Source organism: Diaporthe batatas, assembly GCF_019321695.1.
Source record: "Diaporthe batatas strain CRI 302-4 chromosome Unknown Contig00002, whole genome shotgun sequence".
NCBI lineage: Eukaryota > Fungi > Ascomycota > Sordariomycetes > Diaporthales > Diaporthaceae > Diaporthe > Diaporthe batatas.
In genome coordinates, this window is record NW_025408549.1 from 353,299 (window position 1) to 374,336 (window position 21,038).

Below are 21,038 nucleotides of genomic sequence, written 5' to 3' on the forward strand. Positions count from 1 at the left end.
AGTTTGGCGTAGATACGATGACTGACGTGACAGTTCTGAAGGCTGCTGCCGCCTGGAAAAAAGGCATTCGACCAAAAGGCTCTTTTATTTCATTGCCTTGGGGCCTGAGTCTCGCGAAGCAGACCATTAATTGCCCAGGGCCGAGGGACTGCATTGATGATAGACAAGTGCCAGCTGCGAGCTTGGTACTTTTGGTAGTGAACAATGTCGTGTGCAATTCTGTGATTGCTTGCTGTAAATGCAGCAGACAAAGGTGGTGTTCAGAGTGAATCATTCCGTTAGTACAATGCAAACGCGTTGGGCACTACAGGGTATCTACTCCGTCCGTAGGCCGGGGTGGCCCGTGCTTTCGAGCTGCTGTCGCGAATGGCAGCTTTGGAAAAGTCGCGTCCCCCAGCTAGCAAGTCCTGGGCCGTGTTGCCCATCCCACCTCTCGCGGCACATTCAACATCAACAAAAATCACTCACTGCCTGCCTGCCTGCAAGTCAGCCAGCTGCAGAGCAAGCGCCTTTTGGACTGATCGCTGGCTCATGGCCCAGCGTCACGTGTGCAATTAGCTGCCTGTGCAATCCAACCGTCAGGTATCGGCAAACCCCCTCGGTTCGCAACGAGTGCCCAATTTGACGAATTGCCCAACTCAGCTCGCCATGTCTTTCAAGGTGCCTGACGACGACGACGAGAGCAGCTTCCTCTCCACCCCAGATCACAGTCGGCATGTCAAGGGGAAAAGCCTCTTCGACTTTGGCAATGTGCCTTCCACGACCCCAGCCGCTCCACCGCCCCATGCGAGCAGCACACCCGCCGGCACCCCTTCTGCCTCCTTCATGGGCAGCTCTTTGATGAAGGCTGTTGGTGCTAGCAACTCCAAGAATCCTTTTTCTCTGAGCGGCATGGACGACAAAACCCCGCCCGTCAGGAACCCATTCGCTGGCGCAGGATCGGCCCCTAAGACGAACCCCTTTGCGCCCGCACCCCCAAAGAATCTGTTCGCCACGAAGCAGAAGAAAAAGTCCAACGCTCCACTCGGCCGATCTCTTCGCTCCAGTACGACTCGCAAACCTTCGCGACTCAGAGAAGAAGTGCTGGACCATGACGAGGATGATGACGATGACGATGACGATGACGACGAGGACGAGGACGAGGAGAATGCGGCAACCCAGACGAGGGGAGGCTCGTTCCAGGTGGACTATGGAAGTGACTCAGAGGGCGACAATTATGATGAATCTGATGGGCCTGAAGAAGAGCAGGATGATGCCCCAGTGACATCCCGAACCCGTTCAGCAAAGGCTTTCATTGAGCGTTTTGACGAATACTCTGATGGCGAGGGAGAAGAAGACGCAGGCGAGGGAGATATGTGGCTTGATATGGAACACGAGGAACAGGACGAGAACGGTGAGGCAATGGATGAGTCTGATCTGATGATGCTACAGACGCCAGCGGCGGACGAGAAAGTCTTTAGGGAGGCAGAGGGCATATTCCGGGCCACAGCACAGCGATCAGGCGTCCGCCGACACTCGTTTACGATCGCTTCCATTGCCAAGGACCTCTACAGCAAAGCCAACTACGCAACCATAACGGAGCCGCCAGAGGTGATACTTGACACCGAGAGCTTGATCACTCGACTGTACAAGGATGGCGTGGGAGCAGAAGAGGATGACGAAAGGCTGGACGAGACCTTGGCGACGGTCTCCGGAAAGCTCATCGGCTTGTGGAAGCAATACGTCGACACCCTTCCTCTGCAGTCCGAGGAGCATGCTGCTGAAATTGGACCAGCGCCTCAGTCCCTGCCGTTTGAGAAGGCCACATACGTTGCGACCCTCGCCCTACAAATACATCATACCAGGACAGGCGAAGATAGCCGGACGACAGAACCCCTCCCGGAGTCACTTTTCAGGTGGCTTGCTGACCATCACAACCCCTACCCAGCCCAGGTTCAAGAAGTCCTGCAATGCAAGCCTTGTCCGGCCAGTCATAGCATGTTCTGGCCGACCGTGTGCATGGCTCTGCTTCGAGGCCAGGTCGCCGAGGCGCAGGCACTATTGGAAAACGCAGGCTGGGAATCCGTCAAGGCTAACCGCCGTGGCGAGCTGGAGTACTCTGGCCGCGCACTTGACAATGTGCGGTTTGCGACTCAGGACACTATCAACATGTTGGACCTATGTCCTGGGAAGAAAGGGAACTGGCACATCTCACACGATGAGTGGAAAATCTTCCGTGTCAAAGCGAGAGGCGCACTGGATCATCTGCGACGGTTTGCAGAAGGCAAGAACAGAATGGTCATTGATGACGAAATGTCAGACGACTACCAGTCTCTGACAGCGGCGGCCAGGAAAGCGGAGAGCCAGGTTCCTTGGGAGATCTACGAAAACCTGAACGTCATTTTCGAGATCGCCCTCGGCGCCCAAGATGTGATCCTCGAAACTGCACAAGACTGGTGTGAAGCTACTATCGGGTTGTTTGGCTGGTGGGACGAGAATCGAAGCCAGAAGAGTAATCGCCTATCCAGGTCTCAGGCCCTCCGGATTGGGCCGCAAGCGATGAGCTCTGAAGGATACATGGAGCGACTTGCTCACTCGTTCCAAACAGCTGTGGCATCTGACTTCTCCTTCAACTCTCTCAATCCCGTTGAAGTTGGCATGGCTTGTGTCTTTGAGGACAACGCCAAGGCAGTCGTTGCCTTGCTAAGAACGTGGTCGCTCCCAGTGGCTGCCGCCGTCACAGAGATAGCATCCCTAGGCCGCTGGCTACCACAGCACCAGCCCTCAGCTCTTTACGCGTTCGATGACCTGGATCCGGAGGATCTGGCAGTCCTGGGGGTCGATCCTGGCGACCCCGACGAGACGGATGGGATTAAGGACAACACACTGATACAGTATGCCCAAGAGCTTTCAAATTACAAGGAGTTGGCCTCTGTCCGTGACAACTTTGGCGTTTCGCGGGATGGATGGGAAGTGGCGATCCACGTCCTCGGTAGGATGGACTCGCCACAACGGTCAGAGGAGACAGTTGGCGAGCTAGTTGCAAACATCCTGGAGGAGATGGACGTGGAGTCCACGGAGATGGTGGATAAGGTATGGAGGCTACTCAACGAACTTGGCATGATCCAGTTTGCGGAGCAGGTCGCAGAGGTAACCTTTCCCTTCCCAAAACGTACGAGATTTGGTAATTGTCTGGCCGCTAACGGGATCGCAGCGCTTTGGTGATCTTTTGAAGGAGACCTGCTTCCGCTATGGTGAGGCAATGTGGTACTATGCCCTGTCTCATCGACCAGCCAAAGTGCGAGATGTCATGCACTTTCTTATCGCCTACTCTCTCATCCAGTCCGCCGCGTACCCACCTACAGCAGAGCTTGACGACCACCTGCGGCAGCTCCTGAAGCAGCGCAATAGCACTCTTGAGCGACTGGCCAAACAGGATTTAGAAGCAGCAGAGCTTCTTGGCAAGATGCTTGCCGGTTACGCCACGCTGCGCAAATTCTACGAGATCCGCGACGACGAGTCACTGCCGTTGGCAAGACGGCAAAAGTCTGCCGCGGCAGCATTGACAATTGTGATTGCCTCTTCGGACGACAACATTCGTGGCGGTCTGTACGACGCATCGCGTGACGCAATCGTCGGCGAGGACTTCTTGTTGGCCCTGCTGGGCGAGGCGCTCGTATTTGTCGACCACAACCAGCGCGGCCCTGGCTCTCCGCCGCTAATCACACTTGAGCAGCTCGACGTTTTGCTCAAGGCGGTTGAGGACCTCCAGACCGTGGGCAGCAGGGTTTACGAGACGTGCAAGGATTTCTTCCAGCTGGTGCTTGCATCTTCTCCCAAGCTCTTGAAGGGGTCTACGCCAGCAGACCTGATGAAGAAGTCAACGGAGAAAGGAAGCATGGTGCTGACGGGAAGCTCGATGCTGGCCTCACAGCTGCATCGGTCTGTGGCCGGCGGGTCGCCGGGCAAGAGTAGCGCAGTAGCACCGAAAGGCAACGCAAAGAGGGGCTGGGATTGGAGATCCGGGCTGGACTACTCAACATCGGCAGAGCAGGTGCTGCGCATACTGAGGCTAGGTCTGACAAGAGACCTGGCCAAATTGTGGCTCGTGGAAGCGGACGGCGGGATGTTGTGATCAAGGGACGGTTGTTTACCAGGGATGCCCCCTCCCCCTTCTTTTTTTAATAAGAAAAAAAGGGAGCATCGGAGGATCAAAAGGGCAGACATTCCACTAGCACGCGATGACTGTTGTTAATGTATTTCATGAAGACCAAGGAAAGAGTGCCAAGAGTCAAAAGATGCCTCCATCCCGCCATGTGGGCCCAAGAAGGGGAGTCAAGATCCAATGGCGCTCTGTGATGCTTGTTCTGTCGCTCTTCCACGTGAAGCGGCAATTGGCATGTACCTTCCAGATCCGAGGGTGGAATGGATCTCCCCCCGTTCATGGGCGGGGAGCTCGGGGTTGTGCGGACAGTCCCGAATCGACGATTCCTGAACTTAAGCCCGGAGTTATAGTTGGGGGCCACCAATACCCGCCTCGCGAACAGAACATCAATCAGAAGAGGCAAGCCCTGTTCCCTGACTCTCTCTCCCTCTCTCTTTCGGCTCTCACCACTCACTCGGCAGCACCCAAGCAAGCCATCAGCGAATTCTTTTGGGACCCGCTTGCTCACGACAGACAATTTTTCACCCACCATGACGGCGCCGGCAGAACCACCCAGATACGTTTACAAGATAGTAGACACGGAGCCGCCGTTTCCCATACCGGATGTGTTCCCGCCGTCAGAGCTTGACAAGAAAGACGGCTTCATCCACCTGAGCGCGCCGTGGCAGGTGAGTCAGGCCAGCCAGCATATAAAAACCAGCACCAGCGCCAGCACCAGCGTCAGCGCCACTGCAGCCATGCAGCAACACAGCAATGCATTTTTGTCCGTCGTCCGCCTTGGCCACCAGCGTTCCTGGACTGCCCGGCCCGGCCCGCCTCAAGGCCTATCCTATACGACTTTCGAGTACTTCATCCGCTGACCGTGAACAACAGCTCCCCGTCACGGCAGACCTCTTCTTCAGCAGCAACACCACCCTTTGGGTACTCAAGGTCCGGCTGGCCAGCATCGGAGGCGCTGTGAGGTGGGAGCCTCCGGCCGGCGGCGGCAGCAGCAGCGAGGGGTACCCGCACCTGTACGGCAGCCTTGGACGGGCGGACGTCGAGTCGGTAGAGAGGTTCAAAAGGACCGCTGACGAGAGGGGCGTGTTCCAGAGGAGGTGGAAGGACGTCTTCTCCGATTCAAGATGGAGGGCTTGGGAGGAAGGGAAGGGCATGGCGGTGGAGGAATAGAGAGGCCTTTCATCCCCCCCCTCTCTTTTTTTTTGGCCGGCTGGCGAGAAGGTGAAGGGGGGGGGGGGTGGTTTAACGCCGGAGTGGGAACGGCATATGTTCAAGCATATATGGATTGTCACTACAGTGCCCAGCTGAACCCCCTTACCATCCTTAGGGATGACTATTCACACGCAGCCATGGCACTGACCCGCACATAACAATTCTCTGAAGAAGCTGGAGGATGACGAGCGACAGTGGCACGAGGCTTGAGATTAGACTGCGAACTGTCTGCTACCACTTGCAGCACACCATCTTGCGTTTCCTCAATTTCGTAGTCGAAATCCGAGTCGAAAATATCCACACCTCCACATCATCACCCGTATGGCGAGAGGCTGTCTATAAGTTTGTACCTTCTCTCGATTTTTCTCTTTTTCACAGGAATACAGCCTCGTCTCTGTTCTTGCCGCTGAACTCGCTATGCATCCTCCATCACAGTAAAATGTTCCACTTCCAAGCAATACTGGTCTTTACCAGTCAAGCCAGGTTCTCGGCCCCTCCTAGGCACTTGGCACAACTGGCCGACCTTCGCTATCCCGATGTCTACATGACTTTTAGCTTGTCTGGGTCCGCAAGTCCTGCACAACTCGCTGCCGGGTTTTGATCTGCCTGGTAGATCACACGAATCAATCAGGAGACCTCACAGGCTTGCCGCTACCAGACCGAGCCAGTATGTTGATTCGTGGCTCTCAGCCAGCTGTGCATTTCCCTCCCGGCTTGCCCCTATTCTAACATTGCCTCTCTTTGCCCCGCCCGCCCCCCTTGCGCTGGAAACAACTCCCACAGCCCAGCCCCCTCCCCGTAATGCTAACAGGCCATGATGGGTTCGATCCTTGGATCCCTCACCATGTTTTGCACGGACGTCGGCTCGGGCCTGCCCGCCATCCTCCGCAGCAACAATGAATGGGTGGCTGCTGTCAATGCGAGGCACCTCGTCACTTTATAGAGCCGGCCTGGGCATGCGGCGGTATGTGCCTTGGTCAGCCACTTTGCGAGACAACCAGAACAGCCCGCCTATCGCCCAAGCACGATGTTGCCTATGACACCACCGCACTTTTGGCCACGGGCATCGTCCTTGGAACACTCTCCATGCTGCCAATGGGGACCACAGGTACCTTGAACCCAGCTGGTTCAAAATCACTTGCTTTTCTGGCGTTGGTATCTGAGACGGTTGGCATCGATGGCGACTGGCCGGGATGACTGACCCTTGATGACCTCGAAAGCAAATCCCGCCGTCCTTGACTCTGACACCGATTCGCAGAGTTGCATGAGGTGCACAAAACACTGCTCGAAACAAGAGTCTCAGCACAGTCGTTGTGATCACCCTGGGCGTGGCATCCGTGACATCAGACTCTTAGTTCCATAATTGATAGAACAGCAGATACGCAACCTTGTTGTGGTCCTTGTGGTCCCGGATAAGCTTGCTCTTGGGTGTGCTAGTGCCAGATGAGCTCCCGTTGACGCCACCGCTGTGCTTCTTTGCGCCATTTGCGCCAGGGCCGACTTGCTTCCAGTCGCCGTCGTTGTCTGCAATATCTTCATCACCCATGGCGGCGAAGCGATTGCTGCTTGAATCGTTGGGCCTCTCGTGCTTGGTGGCACCGGCAGCCTTTTGGTTGGCTTCCTCGACCCCTGCCTCTGCAACAGCATCACCACTGATGCGAGTAATCATCGTGTCGTCGAATCGTAGCCATTCCTGGCCATCCTGGCGAAGAGCATCAACGGTGTAGTGGCCACTGGTGACACTCGCACCATGATGATAGACTACGCCAGTGAGCTTGTACCTGGGAAGGTCGCGACCCCCAGCCAGCAGTCGGTTGCGGGTCTGTCTCGAAAGTATTTCCTGCGGCACCTCAAATTCCAATGGGTAGCGTACCACTTTCCAAGTCTTTTCGGCTTCACCTCCGTTTACATAGAAGCGTTTGAGATGCATGATTAGGATGGGCGGCAGAGTTTCTATCAGAGTCTGCTTCGTTCCGTTGACTTCAATGCCTTGGGAGTTCTTCGACGTGATAGGCTCGGATCGATGGAAGTATCTCAGCGCATCAATGACCGTCTTGATGGATGGGTCATCAATGGCAAGCGAGAGATTCTGATACGCATTGTATGTGACGGACTCCTTGCGCGAGAGTCGGAGCACCTCTCGGTGTTGACCGGAGAAGATCTTGCTGATGGGATTCGGGATCGTGGCGGGGCCTGATCTCTGGCTCACGGCGAGGCGCTGGCGTTGTCCCACCTCAGTCCAGTCGTCCGATGGATCGGCGCCGCCGTTGGCATCATGGTGATCGAATGGGGCCTGATCAGAGCTCGACGCGAAAGTCGCAGAGTCTCTGATCATTCTTTCGCACTCCTCTTCGATCCCGTTGAGCAGTAGCATGAGGAACTCGGGAGCGTCATGTTGAGAGCCCGGCTTGAATGCATGTTAGCCCCAAAATGCGTAAGAAGAGAGGTGGGCTCTGTGAGACATGATGCTACTTCTACTTGCCTTCACGGTGTTGAAGCGGTCTAGCTCCCTGACAACCTTATAGACGCCGTTCGGCGCGAAAGCCTTGCCCAGAAGATGGTGGTCCTCGGGTTTCAGCTTTCTTTGCAATTGGTCGGGGGTATCAGCAGCATTGATTGACCGAAAATCTGAGATGAATCCGATCCTACAGGATGGTCAGCTACCTTGCGCTTGCTGATTGTTGTGCTTGGGGCTCACATGGCATCGATCAAGGGTGTTTTCGACGACGACTTAAAACTATGGACGACATTTTTGCGAACTTGATCGAGAAAGTTGTAGAATGGTGTGCAGAAGAGGAGGAGTTGTAGGACCTGTGAACAACATGTCAGCATGCACCTGCGATGTGTTGCCGGTCGGAAGGTCGGGAGCAGAGCCCGGCCGAATTGACCGACTTACCGAGTTCATGTAGCAATCCGTGCCAGTGTTTTTCAGGCCACTTGGTTCGATGAAATGAATCGGACCGCTGTTCCCTGCCTCGAATGACTTGAGAGCCTCAGCCAGTGAAGCAGAGCTAGACTTGGTCGATGCCGCCGTGCCAATGATGTCGGATGAAGCGTTGTCGGCAGTCGCTGTGCCGTTTAGCTCGGGCTGGCCCGCAGCTGGCTTCGAGACTGATCGTCCCTTGGCTATGGCAGCCCAGGACTTTGCAACAGCCGGCACAGCGGGTTTCTCCTCCGGCTTTGGCTCCTCAGGGGTCTCATTCTGGATCTTGGGCCTATCACCTTGTTTGTCAGTCTCTTCATGGCCGGCTGCCGGTTTGCTTCTATCGACGGCGCCATCCTTAGGCAGGGCGGGAAGGACCGGCAGTGCTGGGACGGCACTACGAGTCGTGGTCTTGGAAGGCTGTGTGGATGCCGAGACAGACGACGTCTTCTGGAGCGGGGATCGCTGAGCCGTAGGATCTGGCGTGCTGGTCGTTGACGGATCCGTGGCTAGGTTGAGTGCTGATGACATCGTCTCCGCCAAGCTCGAGTCGTCTCGCTCGTCGACAACCGCTGGCTTTTCGGATGAAACCCGGCCCTCCACGGCTTCCACTGCCCCCGAACCCACGAGGGTTTCTGGCTGAGGAACCTGTGGGCTGTCCGTTGTGAGAGCCTGCGAGGCCTTCTTCTTCCTTCTGGGTTTGCTCCGCTTGGGCCAGTCGTTAAGGGGATGGGTAGACCAGGGGATCTGGAGGCAGTTAGCACGACTGTGCATGGATTCCAGTCCGCGGGGCGTGAGAGGGGCGCAATCTCCAACAGCGTCTTTCCCGTATGCCGAAGACTCACTTGATGCCATGTGCGCCCAGGCTGGGGCTCTATTGGGCTATAGACCGGCGACGTTGGCTGGGATGTGACCTGGGCATCGGTGTTTGATGGTGCTTCTTGATAAGCGGGCTTGGGCACTCCTTGTTCGGGCTCTGCCGAGGCGAGCGCATGCTCTGACGGTTGCGGGTAGAAGTAGTAGGGATCGGAGGCTGCTTCTCCATTATCGGGCTGTGCGGACGACGGCGACTGGCTCACGGGTGTCTCGGTGGGTATTGGAGCAGCGGGCACGGGGGCGGCCTGCGGGGCGGGATTGAAGGCTGGCGGAGTGGGCTGCGGAGGAGGGACGACGGGAGGGATGGGGACGGCATCAGGAGACTGGACTGGGGCCATCGGAGGTGGCGGCGGGTAGGGAGTGTTGATCGAGGGAGACTGAGGCAGTTGGTAATGAGGCATAGAGCCACCGGGGTACCATGATTGCATGGGCATATGCTGCTGGCCATAGTAGTGTTGTTGGTGTTGCGGATGGCCGTACGGCCCAGGCATGACTCCGTTCTGGCTGTAGTGGTAGCCCACATACGGCTGCTGGTTCGGGTAGGCATACATGCCATTGTAGCCTTGCTGAGGGTACGAGCCGTACATGTGGGGAGAGAACTGGGCGGTCTGGGCCTGGGCCTGGACCTGGGCCTGGACCTGTTGCTGCGTGTAGAAGCTCTGAGGCTGAGTAGGGTGGGAATATTGCTGTGTCCTGCCGCGGCCCCGGGACTGGGGATACTGCGACGGGTACAGGGCTCGGCCGCCGTTCGGGACGGGGCTTCCTCCCATGTTGTATGCAGGCTGAGCCCCGTGGGCGCCGTGGCCCCCGCCGGGCATGGCTGGCGACCCAGCCGGCAGATGACCGTTGCTCATCTTGCCGGCTTGGGAGGTATTGTTGCGCCGGCGCGATCACTGGCCACCGGCTCGTCGTCAGGGGGACCGAGGCAGCAGCAGACACGGAGCTTGTCGTGAGATGCCACAGCGGGGTTGTCCAGCTTTGCTCGGAGGAACAGGCCGGTCCTGGGGTTTTGACACTGTAGATGTTGCGCAGTGTGGTTCGACCTGGGCCGTCTGGCAGCACGAGAAATCTGGGCACACGTCTCGGTTAGCTCGCAGGATCCTCGTGCCCGCGGGCTGGCCGGCTGTTTGCGACAGGCAGCTTGACGGGTGGGGTTGGCCAGTTGTCACTTACAGGATATCAGTTGCTGGCCTGCCCTTGGGGATGGCCAGATGGCGGGGCCAGGAGGGGTGGGCGGATGCGATGCGATGCGAGAGAGCCTTTGGCCGGCTGCGCGCGGTCAGAGGCTGAGGGCAATCACTCGCTCCAGATGATGTTGTTACGGGCTCTTGCTCGCTCGGCCACAAAATTTAGGAGGGAGGTACACTGACAGGGTACCCAAGGTCGCAGCCATTGGAATCGGCTTGAGCTCGGGTCACCAGGCGATCCCTGCCCGTTGGCAACGTTCCTTGGTTGGTGCCCAGGGGTATTTCAGTACTCAGTAGTGTACCGAGTACGGAGTACTGTTGGCTAGCTCACCCTAGCTCTTCCTGAGCCAGGCAGATAGAGACGGAGTACCTGGCAGTAAGTCATGTCAGGTACCACCACTATGATAGAAGCCTGTCTTTATTAGAGACAATCCAAGACCGGCCCGCACTGGCTGTTCATTGGGAGGGGCACCACCGTTGCTGTGGATGACACAAAGACGAGCAATATGGAGATCACTGGCCGTTGAAGATGATATCTGAATCCGGATTCACCTGAGTTCCTTTGCATCAGCTTTTCAACATCCTCCCACGCCCCCCGCCCCCCAGAAAAAAAAGATCAGGACAAACGGGCGGGAGTGCATTGTAATATCTGCAGACTGCAGACTGCAGACTGCAGCAGGCTGACAGGCTGACAGGCTGACAGTGGCATGCTTGGAGCTGGACTGGTGCACCCTTGGATTACAGAGAATGTATGTGTATGTGTATTGTGTCACCCCCGGACAAGCACATGGCTCAGATAGGGCTGCGTTTTCTCCGGAGCCACTCAAAGCCATTGCTTGCATGGAAGCTCCATGTAGAGCTCACTGCTTCAGTACGCTGGCCATTGCTCGCCGCCATGCGAATGACTCTTGTGACGAAGTACATATCCGGCAGGTCGAGCCACTACAAAAACAGCCAGCCAAGATCTCGACTGGCACTTGGTCAACGCCCCTCCTCATCGCGGAACAGCCACCTCCCGCCAGGCCTCATTGCTTCCCGGTACCTCTCCTTCACCAATGCCTTCTGGATCTCCTCCGCTTGCCTCCTCTCCTCTGCTCTCTCCTGTGTGCTTGGGAACTCCACGGTCCAGTAGCCTGGTGGGCTCGGCATCCTGGAATATCTCTGCCGGTGCCGCCCGAATTTAGTCGCCAGCTCCCAGGTCTTGGCCAGGAGCCACGTTTCCTCCTTCTCGTCGCGCGTCAGGGTTCCCAGCTTGTAGGCATCGTCCCCGAGGTATTCCTCGAGCAATTTGATGTCTTCCGCACGGGTGGTGACCGAGGGGCCAATCGTGGAACGTTCGGCCTTGGCGAAGGACCGAAATGTCTTGCCGCAGCAATTGAGGTCGGTACAGCCAGACAGAGCAGAGCGCGCTTGTCTGCCCCGAACAACTTCGCCATATACATAGGTTAGCCCATCATTGTAACCGGGATTCGGCTTGAAGTCCTCTGGCCTCAGCGTTTCCATTGGTTTGCGGCGCAGAGGCCCCCCCTCCCTGTCTGTCGGTCGCCCCGGGGTCATGCCCTCACGGAGAATCGAGGGCCTCTTCGCCGCACGTTCTTGACCCAGATGGGCTTTCGTCGGGAGTGCCGCTGCGGCCTTCCGCTGCATCGGGGTGGCCGGTGTGTCTTTCGATTGCAATTTCTTGCCGTGGGGAAGTTCGCGCGGGGCAGGCACCCGGAGATCAGCCTCGTCATCGTCTTCAGCTGGGTGCTGGAGACTGTTCATTATGTGAGACACGGGTTGAATCTTGGTCATTGGGGTTCGGAGGGACGGCGAATTGAGCAACGCATCTAGGCGGCCTTTAGCCACTCGACGCTGTACGGTAGTCCAGTCGACATCTCCATCCTCTGCAAGACCTCTAATCCCTTGTCCAAGTTGGAATACCGCATGCTTCTGTTGCTGTCGTCCACCAGGAGTCACCAGTTCCGAGATACGAGCAACAGGCTCGCGGGAAGTCGGCGTATTGTCCAGATCATGGCCATCCCCATGGCTTATTGTCAGCTTAGGCAGAGAGTTGCCTGGAGCGGCTGGCGTATGGGTGTCGTTCAAAGAGCTTCCAGTTACTCTTGCACCACGTACGTCATCTCCAGTGTATAGCTGGGCTTTCGCAAACAGTCTGGGTTTCTTGGGAGTTGGAACATGGACGTCTTGGTCAAAATCGAGACTTTCGGTGGGAGTGAAGACATGCGTTTCCCCGGTACATTCAGGTTCTGAACTGCCATGTTCGGACTTGATGTTCTGCGCATGTTTGCTCTTGGGCTCGCCTCCTCGGTCACGTTTCCTTTTATGGACTGCTCTTTCGGACACGAAGATGGGTCCATCTGATGACAATTCGACCTTCAGAGCGATACCTGAATTATGTTCTTGGTCAGGAAGCTTTGGAAGCTCGAGCTGCTCAACGGCAGGGCCACTCCCGGGAGCACTGGCGTCAAGCACATCCTCTGTCAAGTCTTCTGGCCTCCCGGCGTCACAATGAGCGACCACGACTGCATGTTTTGCAGGGGCTAGGGCTATAGATGGTCCTGGGGCTGCACTGGGTGTATTTCCGAAGCCTAACGGTGGAATCTGCCTGTTCGGCTTGTCCACGCGGGCATTGAAGCGTTCATCGTCAGTTGGTGTGCCAAGGTCGGCAGTATCTGCACATGTCCCCCGGGGTCCTCTGGACTGGTATTGGGCGAGTCTCATCCGCAGCCTGTCGATGATTGCTTTCTGCTTGTCTGAAGCCTCTGCCCATTTGTCGATCTGCTCGGTCCTTTGCCGGAGCACTGACTTGTACCTGTCCCGCGATTTTTCGAGGTTGTTGCACTTTGTGTGAAGCTTTTTGCATTCCCTCTCGTAGTCTACTACTTCGGGCCCCAGTCGCGAGGGTGGATCGGCAGTTGTTGAAGCAGGGAATTTGTTTGGGGATAGTTCGCCAAGTGGTATGCGTCTCTCAGCAGGCGCTTCTCGTGCTGATTCCTGGGCCTTTAGGAGCTCTTGAACCTGTCTTCTCAGTGATTCATTCTCTTGCTGGAGCTGAGCAACATTGGCGGCGTGGCCCTGAAGCTGCTGTAACTCTCGCAACAGCACATCATTTCTGCGATCGCACTCGGATAATTCTGGATGTCCAAGCCAGTAAGTTCACCAAACGGTTTGAAAATGGTCTGGAGAAATATTGGCTGCATACTAGATTTTGCGCTCGCCTCAATCCTGTGAAACGCGTCTTCTACGGCTTCGTGAATGGCGGACTTGCCATCCTGCAGCCAGCCCGACATTCCCACTCCCTGTGCTGACCAGATGAGGGGCTTTGTACACTGGGCTGGGATCTTGAAAGCGGCCAGGATATCTCGGATCGCTGGAAGAAAGGAGGGACGCGTGACTGACGATGCGGTGTTTTAGCGCTGCACCTCCTGAGTACAGACGCGTGCCGTCCAGACGCGGCCTGAAAGATACTGTGGTAGCACGCCTTGTCACATGAGCCAGGCCCGGCCATCGGGCAGCTCCAGGTACCTGTAGGCTGGCCCGCCCGGGCAGCCGGGTTGGCTCGGCAGCAGGGGTCGTTTGGCACGGGCCAGGCGCTGTGGGCCCTGCTGCCTTCCCCAGCCCACCTGTTCGCTGCCGACAGAGGCCGTACCGCAGAGCCAGACTGCCAGAGAGCCCCTGGGGCACCGTTTTCATGTCGGCGCCCAGCCAGATTGCAGATTCCAAGCTAGGCATACCTTTTAACAAGGGTCCTCGGCCCGCGTGACCGCAGTTTTGCTCTACAATCCCCAATTGTAGCGGCGTAGGGCCTCTTGCTCTTATTAGTATTGACCTAGTGTACCCATCCGGAACACAAGCCCCCCGCCGGCGTCGTGTGACCAAACACCAGTTTGATTCTGGCCCACCATCCTCTGCAGATTATGTGCCTGGCCAGCTGTAGTACGTCACTACACTACACTGCTCCTGGCGCTTGTGGTATCCGATGGTATGGTACAAACTGCCCCGGCCCCAAGGCCGGCGGTCGAGAATTGAGCGGAGCATCAGGCTAAACCGACAAAGCGTTTGTTCGAGAATGCTCCAGCAGCACACTATCCTACGGCTCAACCGTCATGCCGGGGACGAGAAACGGGCCAGTGTAATGTAGGCACGCCAGTGGCGCCTTGTTACGGCCCGTGCATGATCCTGACATTCTGAGCACAAGGTGTTCTGTTTGCAATGAGGACTTGACGGGCCTGCTAACAAACAATGCTGTGTTCACATGGTGCCTCCAGGTCTGCAACATACCAGGCATGGTGATGCTGCGGCCAGCCCCAGCCTCGGAGCAGTGTTGGCATCAGCCGAAAGAAGGGATCTCAGATGTATGCAGGGGGTCAATGCCCCACCTGCCACTTCTGGAAAGATGGCATTGTTGAAAGAGCCTGAGGAAACTTTTGCTGTGGGGTGGTTGCACCCCTCTTCACTGCACTGATATCTTGTCCCTACCACAGTACCTACCCACCTCCTACCTGCCCTGCTTGTTCACCACCACGGTCGGCTGGCTCCCTTGTGCTGTTGCACAACCCCAAAGCCTGATAGGTACGGAGAACCTAGGTACCTAGGTACCTAGATAGGCAGGCATCGTGTATGGAGCGTCTTGTTGTGCACTACAGTACCAGAACCGCCACCCACTGCTGGTTCCTTCTTTTTTTTTTTCCTGTGTGGCCTGTCTACGGCTGTACGGGTATTGTTGAAAACCGCTGCCACCTGGTGGATTTCCCAGTCTTACAATCTCTGCAAGGACTACCCTTGTCGGGTGGATGCGGAAAATCAGTCCCTTGGCCCCTCTGGTCCTCTGGCGCATGCAAGAAGATGTGATCCCCTGTCTTGTCCCCCTCTCTGTGTGCTCCAAAACCCAGCCCGGCAGCCCGGCCAGCCTGGTCAGCCAGGTCAGCCTGCCTGCCTTCCAAGGTTGGCTGCCCTCTACCGAGTATAGTGGGAGGATTTCCTTGCACACCACCAGCAGATTTGTTTGCCTGTCACACAAATCTAATTTACCTGTCTCACATTCTTGCCTATGCCTACACCCATGCCTATGCTCTGCCCTGCTCTGCCCTGCCCTGCCCTGACCCTCATCCATTGACCACCAGGCAAACGTCAACCCCCCTTCTAACTTGACAGAGGCTGCTGTCCAGGGCGAGGGACCTCTGCCGCCAGATCCTGCACATCCTGCACGTACCTCGAGGCTCTGGACTCTGGGCTAAAGAAGTACTTGGGCCCAAACCGTACGTAGCCAATGGCATCCCCGACCTGGACGGAGGAAAATTCGATTCGTACCTGCCCCACTCACACGGCAAACGGTTTTCGGTTTTCACCCCACCTCCACCTTTTGCCCTTCCCTTGCCTTCCCAGACTTTGGCTTGACCTGCGTCCTCCCAACTCCAACCCCAACGCCAGATTTGAAAACCTCCTTCTCTCCCACCACCTCCTTTTCATAACCAGTTTCTTCACTGACAGACTCTCCTCACCTGCTCATCTCAGGTCTCAATAACTGCCCCTCAGAACCCAATCCCACCCTCCTAACCCAACCAACAATCATGGATGCCAGCAACTTCGGCGGCGGCGCTGCTCCCCGCGCCTGCTACAGCTGTAAGTTGGACCCGTGCCTGAACCTTGCCCCCCCGTACTGCCCTGGCCTCTATCCTTGGAGCCCAAGTCCAATGCACACACATTCAAGTGCTTTTACGACCTCGTCGCTCGCGTCTGCCGCAATGCACTCCTCACCTGCCCTCAATCCCAAGTTTTCGGCCTTGCTGCGGTCGTCTCTGCAACCCATGGCCGCCTGCCGTTGTGCTTGTGCCTGCGCTTGTGGTACAACCCTGGAACCGTCCTTGATCGCTCGCCCGCCGTTCGCAAGGCCCGGCCCAAGGCGCTGGTAGCACTTGTGCGCTTTGACATCCTCCACTTCACTGGCTCCTTGGCTCTGTCCGCAGTGACCCATTTCTAAGAGCTCATCTCCAGGGCACAAAACTGTACCCTTCTGTTTCGTTCACGTTGGCGTGGTGTGTTGAGAGATCTGACGAGTGTGCGATTTAGGCGGTGCCACCGATCACCAGGTATGCATGGTCAAAAACCAGGGCGGATGAGGTCGAGGATGCCTCATGGCGTCGCAGATGCTGACAACACCCCTCACAGGCTCGCGAGTGCCCTACCCGTGGACCCGCCAAGTGGTAAGTGCCTGCCCGATGCCTCGAGCAGAGACGCGACACGTGCTGATCAGACCTATAGCTACAACTGTGGAGGTGAGACAACATGCGTAGCACCCCGCAATGAGGGTGGGTTCCCAGGCTGACTAGGACATTTCTTGCTACAGCTGAGGGTCACATGAGTGAGTATCTGACAACCCCGCGACAGGACCGCTGAGGACGGCATATTGACCATCACACCACAGGCCGTGAATGCCCGGAGGGTGCTAAGGACACCAAGACCTGCTACCGCTGCGGTCAGGCCGGCCACATCTCTCGTGACTGCCAGTCTGCTGGCCAGTCCGGCGGTGGCGGCGGCGGCGGACAGGACTGCTACAAGGTTCGTTCATGCTGCTCAGTCAACACACTAGGACTGCGCTAACACTCTCCCAGTGCGGTGAGGTCGGACACATCGCCCGCAACTGCCCCCAGAACGGCGGCTACGGTGGTGGCTACGGCGGTCGTGGTGGCTACGGCGGTGGCTACGGCGCCGGCGGTGGCCAGAAGACTTGCTACAGCTGCGGCGGCATTGGCCACATGTCTCGTGAGTCTCCTTTCTTCTTGGCCAAATAGGCAGCTTCCAGGCCAGTCCCTGACATGTTACACCCCGAACAGGCGACTGCGTGAACGGATCCAAGTGCTACAACTGCGGCGAGAACGGCCACTTTTCTCGTGACTGCCCCAAGGGCACCTCCACCGGCGAGAAGATCTGCTACAAGTGTCAGCAGCCTGGCCACATCCAGTCCGAGTGCCCCTCCGCCTAATTGGGCTGCGGCACACAGACGACTACACAAACTTACAACCGGCCTGGTACTGTCGAGAAGGCGTGTCTTGACTGCCATTGATGATGGAGGAAGGTTGTTGATTCGCGATGGGATGCGAAGTTGCGGCTCCAGTGTGGAGCGGTGCTTAGGACCTATGGTGACGATGGTCGTCTGGATACCCCGGTTCATGATATGATGGCTCTTTCTTCTGCTCTTTGGAACTGATTTTGCGACACCGAATACCGATACTTGGCGTCGATCGCCAAACTACAACTCGAGGAATGGCCCTGGTCTTCTAATGTGAGGCGTGCTGTCAGGGGGTATTTTCGTCCACCAAAAAAAAAACGGTCTTGACTTTCATACGGACTCCGGCATAATGACTTGCTTCTTTACTCAAAATCGGGAACAATGGCACACGGCAATGAACTCTGCGCTCTAGTTGAGACGACCTACCTATTCATAGGCTCTTGGTAGAGAAAATTTGATGACACAAAAGCAGCTTTGTTTGCAATATAACTGAACAAAATGCAAAGGATCCTGGCCAACTCCCTTCTTAGATGTATGTAACGACGATAATCTGCTACTGTACGACAAGCATGGCTAGCATGTACAGCGAGCGAATAGGCGGAGGCATCTATGGGTAGCCTCACCGACAGCAGCAGACAATGTACCGGGTGGGTAGCTACTACCTACCTACGTACTTTCTTGAGAAAAAGACCGCAACGCCGCTTGCAAGGCAGCACCTCCCTGGCCAGTCGCCGAATGTCTCCTCGACTGGAGTAGTGAATAAGGCATACAAGTCTATGCATGTGTGTTTGACTGGAGCGTGCTTCTCTCTACTTTGCTCTCTAGGACGCCCTGCCCATCACTTGTTAGGACTGGGCCGAGGTGACCTGATTAAACCACAGATGACGTGCCTTTCTAGCCATTGCTCCCGTGAGCGGCCCCGTGGTGACCGTTGCCGGCGACACCCACATCCCGCCCTCGACTCTCTACCAGTCGTCTTCCAACGCTCTCTCCACTCCAGTATGCGCCTGTCGCCGTGCCCAGCGCCACAAAGGGCGACGTGTGCTCACCGGCCAGCCACACACCCCTCTCCTTCCACCCCTCCCGCATCGTCTTGATATCCTCGTCGCCCTCCTGCAGCCCCACCTGGAAGTTGCTGTAGGAGCCGTTGCCGGCGAGGTCGTCGGCCAGCCAGGTGGTCGCGTAGCTGCAGACGGGCTGGCATTCTGGGGCGTCGGGCCGGTAGTTGGGCAGCCTGGTGTAGTAAGGGCTGAAAAATCTGTAGAGGAACTTGTCCCTCTCCTGCTCGGAGGGGAGGGACTTGATGGTGCTGACGATATGGGCCGACTGCGCGCCGTAGATGTAGAACAGGAGGGTCGGGTGTGACACCTCGGGCCCGAGGGAGGCGAGCTCAACGACCTCGATCGTCCAGCGGTTTGGGTTCGTGTCCGGTGCGAAGCGCGGTGAGAGCCACTGCGCAAAACCTTGGACCTTGCGACCTCCCTTGCTGGGGTCCGGGTCCAGCCAGAAGGCTCTTGGGAATGAAATGTATACCTTTTCCAGGCAGCCGTAGCTGATGCTGTTGATGGCCTTGGTGAGGCTGGGTGGGAGGGCCGGGTCGAAGGCCTGGGGGTTCTTCTGTAGCCAACCAAGCGGGCAGGTGGCGACGAGCTCGTCAAAAGACAGCTGAGTGCCGCTGGCCAGTGTCACCTTGACGGGGTCTTCCGGAGAAGATCGAGCATGGATCCTGTGCACCAGGGTGTTGTAGTGGATCGTTGCGCCTTTGAGAGCCGGTGCGGCGATTACCTTCAGGATTTTGGCATACGTGCCGGAGCAGAAGAGGTTCTCTGTAGGACAAGAATGTCGGTTGGTGACAATTTGGTGGAATAGATGAAGGGGGTGTGTGTGACTAACCGCCATCCAGAGTCTCTTCCAGCCAGAAGAATCTCAAGCTCTGCCGCTCAACGGGGCTACCCACCCACGCACCCCATAGATCGGCCATCTTGAGGACGATCTCCCTTTTTCGCTGCCAATCGTCGGTTGACTCGGGTATCAACCCTTTCAGCGTGGCCTTGAAGAAGTCTAACAAGCTTTCGTCGGGGCCGATCTCGGCCGAACACTTGTTGGAGTGTTTGAACGCCGCCTGGACGATATCCCACATCATCGTCGAGTAGCGCTCGCCTTCTTCAGAGCTGTAGAGCTCCCCGTCCTCGTTAAAGACATATGATTCGTCGGCCCAGCTCCCGAAGGCAGTATTGGACTGCTTAGCGAGGTCTAGGATGGGATTGTTGTCGGTTCCGTGGATCCAGTTGGGTCCTACGTCAACTGTGATGCCGTTGGCCATGCGGTCCTGATATAAACGGCCACCTATCCTATCGCGACCCTCGAGGATAGTCACCTGGAAGCCATGCTGCAGGAGGATGTCTGCGCACCGCAGGCCTGCTAGCCCAGCACCAATAATGCCGATATGTGGCAGCTGGCCATTCTGAGCAGTTTGCTGTTCACTTAATCAGCCTTTGTCTCCACGTGGTGGGAGGTGAAGAAGTAGAGAGATAGATGGCATTTGACAAGGGGCGGCAGGTAGTAGGCGATACGAAGCCTACTAGTAGTGCAGCGATAGCATGGATACATGCAATACATGTGTACCCAGGTACCTACCTAGGTAGGTAGCATGCTCGTATGAGGTGTCGGCTTACTCTTGTTTCTGGAGTCATGGTCGGCACTGGCCGGTCGACCTGGTCCGGGTTGAGGCCCGATATTGTCTGGCAATGTATTGACTTGAGGTCAAGATAAATCCGGGAGACGTGCCGCAGCGTTGGACTAGTGCACGTCATTGAATAAGCATCCATGTCAATCTAGCAGGCCGAAGTCCACAAGCGCGAGAGTATGTTGGAAACAGGAATAAGGCGATGGGTTATTGCCTCAATCCGCCATATGAAGGAGTGGTGCCCCTCCGAGAAGCCGCGTGGGGCAAGGAACAACAGGCGAGCCACAAGGATTGATCACAGAGCGTGGCTGGTAAGCTGCAGCAGCATCACTCGAGCAGCATGCAGAGTGGAAGACGAGCCACGTTGAGCTTCAAACATACGGTACGGAGGAGGAGTGTCTATCTCGGACCGTATCGCATGGCGGAGCATCAGGTCACGGCGCACAATGAAGTGTGCCTTGTCCACGTGGAACTTCCAATTAGGATGGCCAGCCAGCACTACCGGCCTCGGCGCCCCCCCCCCCGAGAATACGGCTGAGACAATCCTTAGAGGAGCATGTTCCATGGGGGTTCTGGCATCATCCTCGGATCTCAGATTATTCCAGGCCATACGGCCATGGGAGCTCTGTGTCGAGAACCAGAGCACGAGGTTCACTCCAAAAGCAGGCGCTTGGAGTGGCAAAGGGCCTTGCAAACGAGCGGGCAGGCCTCGACCATGATCGGCAAAGAGACACCAAGGAGGGTCTACTATGTAGTAGCCCGTACTTAGACCGGTTGATACTATGTGTTGGTCTTGTCCAGATAGAGTATTCTTAACCCTTAGGGCGGAGGGCGGTGGCCTGGGGCAACAGAGAAAAGGAGAAGAAAGGACTATGGAGCTAAGCAAGGGAAATAAGGAGAGGACGGACTTACCGTTGCCACGGCGCACATGTGAGGCGGGATGATGCTGTCAACCTGCCAACTGCGCATAGATGGGTGCACCTCATGCCAACAAAAGA

General features: G+C 56.7%; 5 protein-coding genes across 5 annotated transcripts; 2 read left to right on the plus strand and 3 right to left on the minus strand.

The window, feature by feature from the left end:
- Nucleotides 1–648: 648 nt before the first annotated feature.
- On the plus strand, nt 649–4,114 carry KVR01_001925 (uncharacterized protein; the record flags this gene model as incomplete). The annotated part of the gene is made up of 2 exons (XM_044791246.1): nt 649–3,129; nt 3,194–4,114. 2 exons carry the CDS (start codon nt 649–651, stop codon nt 4,112–4,114), a joined length of 3,402 nt encoding a protein of 1,133 aa, XP_044649880.1.
- A 560-nt stretch (nt 4,115–4,674) lies between these two features.
- KVR01_001392 (uncharacterized protein) lies at nt 4,675–5,314 on the plus strand (the record flags this gene model as incomplete). Its single annotated transcript, XM_044787750.1, has 2 exons — nt 4,675–4,812; nt 5,018–5,314. 2 exons carry the CDS (start codon nt 4,675–4,677, stop codon nt 5,312–5,314), a joined length of 435 nt encoding a protein of 144 aa, XP_044649347.1.
- A 1,393-nt stretch (nt 5,315–6,707) lies between these two features.
- Nucleotides 6,708–10,009, minus strand: KVR01_001712 (uncharacterized protein; the record flags this gene model as incomplete). The annotated part of the gene is made up of 5 exons (XM_044787791.1): nt 6,708–7,763; nt 7,839–8,001; nt 8,055–8,167; nt 8,253–9,026; nt 9,125–10,009. 5 exons carry the CDS (start codon nt 10,007–10,009, stop codon nt 6,708–6,710), a joined length of 2,991 nt encoding a protein of 996 aa, XP_044649667.1.
- A 1,071-nt stretch (nt 10,010–11,080) lies between these two features.
- Nucleotides 11,081–13,829, minus strand: KVR01_001914 (uncharacterized protein). Its single transcript, XM_044792723.1, has 2 exons — nt 13,548–13,829; nt 11,081–13,479 (listed from the first exon to the last, which is right to left on the minus strand). Exons 1-2 carry the CDS (start codon nt 13,633–13,635, stop codon nt 11,324–11,326), a joined length of 2,244 nt encoding a protein of 747 aa, XP_044649869.1. The 5' UTR covers nt 13,636–13,829; the 3' UTR covers nt 11,081–11,323.
- Nucleotides 13,830–18,145: 4,316 nt separating this feature from the next.
- KVR01_001695 (uncharacterized protein) lies at nt 18,146–21,032 on the minus strand. Its single transcript, XM_044784286.1, has 4 exons — nt 20,953–21,032; nt 20,030–20,153; nt 19,248–19,830; nt 18,146–19,180 (listed from the first exon to the last, which is right to left on the minus strand). Exons 1-4 carry the CDS (start codon nt 21,024–21,026, stop codon nt 18,249–18,251), a joined length of 1,713 nt encoding a protein of 570 aa, XP_044649650.1. The 5' UTR covers nt 21,027–21,032; the 3' UTR covers nt 18,146–18,248.
- Between the last annotated feature and the right edge of the window lie 6 nt (nt 21,033–21,038).

Excerpts from the sequence above, each read along its gene's own strand:
- KVR01_001695 (XM_044784286.1), bottom strand. The coding sequence starts at position 21,026 with ATGAGGTGCACCCATCTATGCGCAGTTGGCAGGTTGACAGCATCATCC. Across the intron at positions 19,831-20,029 it reads CCATGACTCCAGAAACAAGA|CAAACTGCTCAGAATGGCCA; the intron begins GTAAGCCGACAC and ends TTAAGTGAACAG. Across the intron at positions 19,181-19,247 it reads GGAAGAGACTCTGGATGGCG|AGAACCTCTTCTGCTCCGGC; the intron begins GTTAGTCACACA and ends CTTGTCCTACAG.
- KVR01_001914 (XM_044792723.1), bottom strand. The coding sequence starts at position 13,635 with ATGTCGGGCTGGCTGCAGGATGGCAAGTCCGCCATTCACGAAGCCGTA. Across the intron at positions 13,480-13,547 it reads TGAGGCGAGCGCAAAATCTA|AATTATCCGAGTGCGATCGC; the intron begins GTATGCAGCCAA and ends TTGGACATCCAG.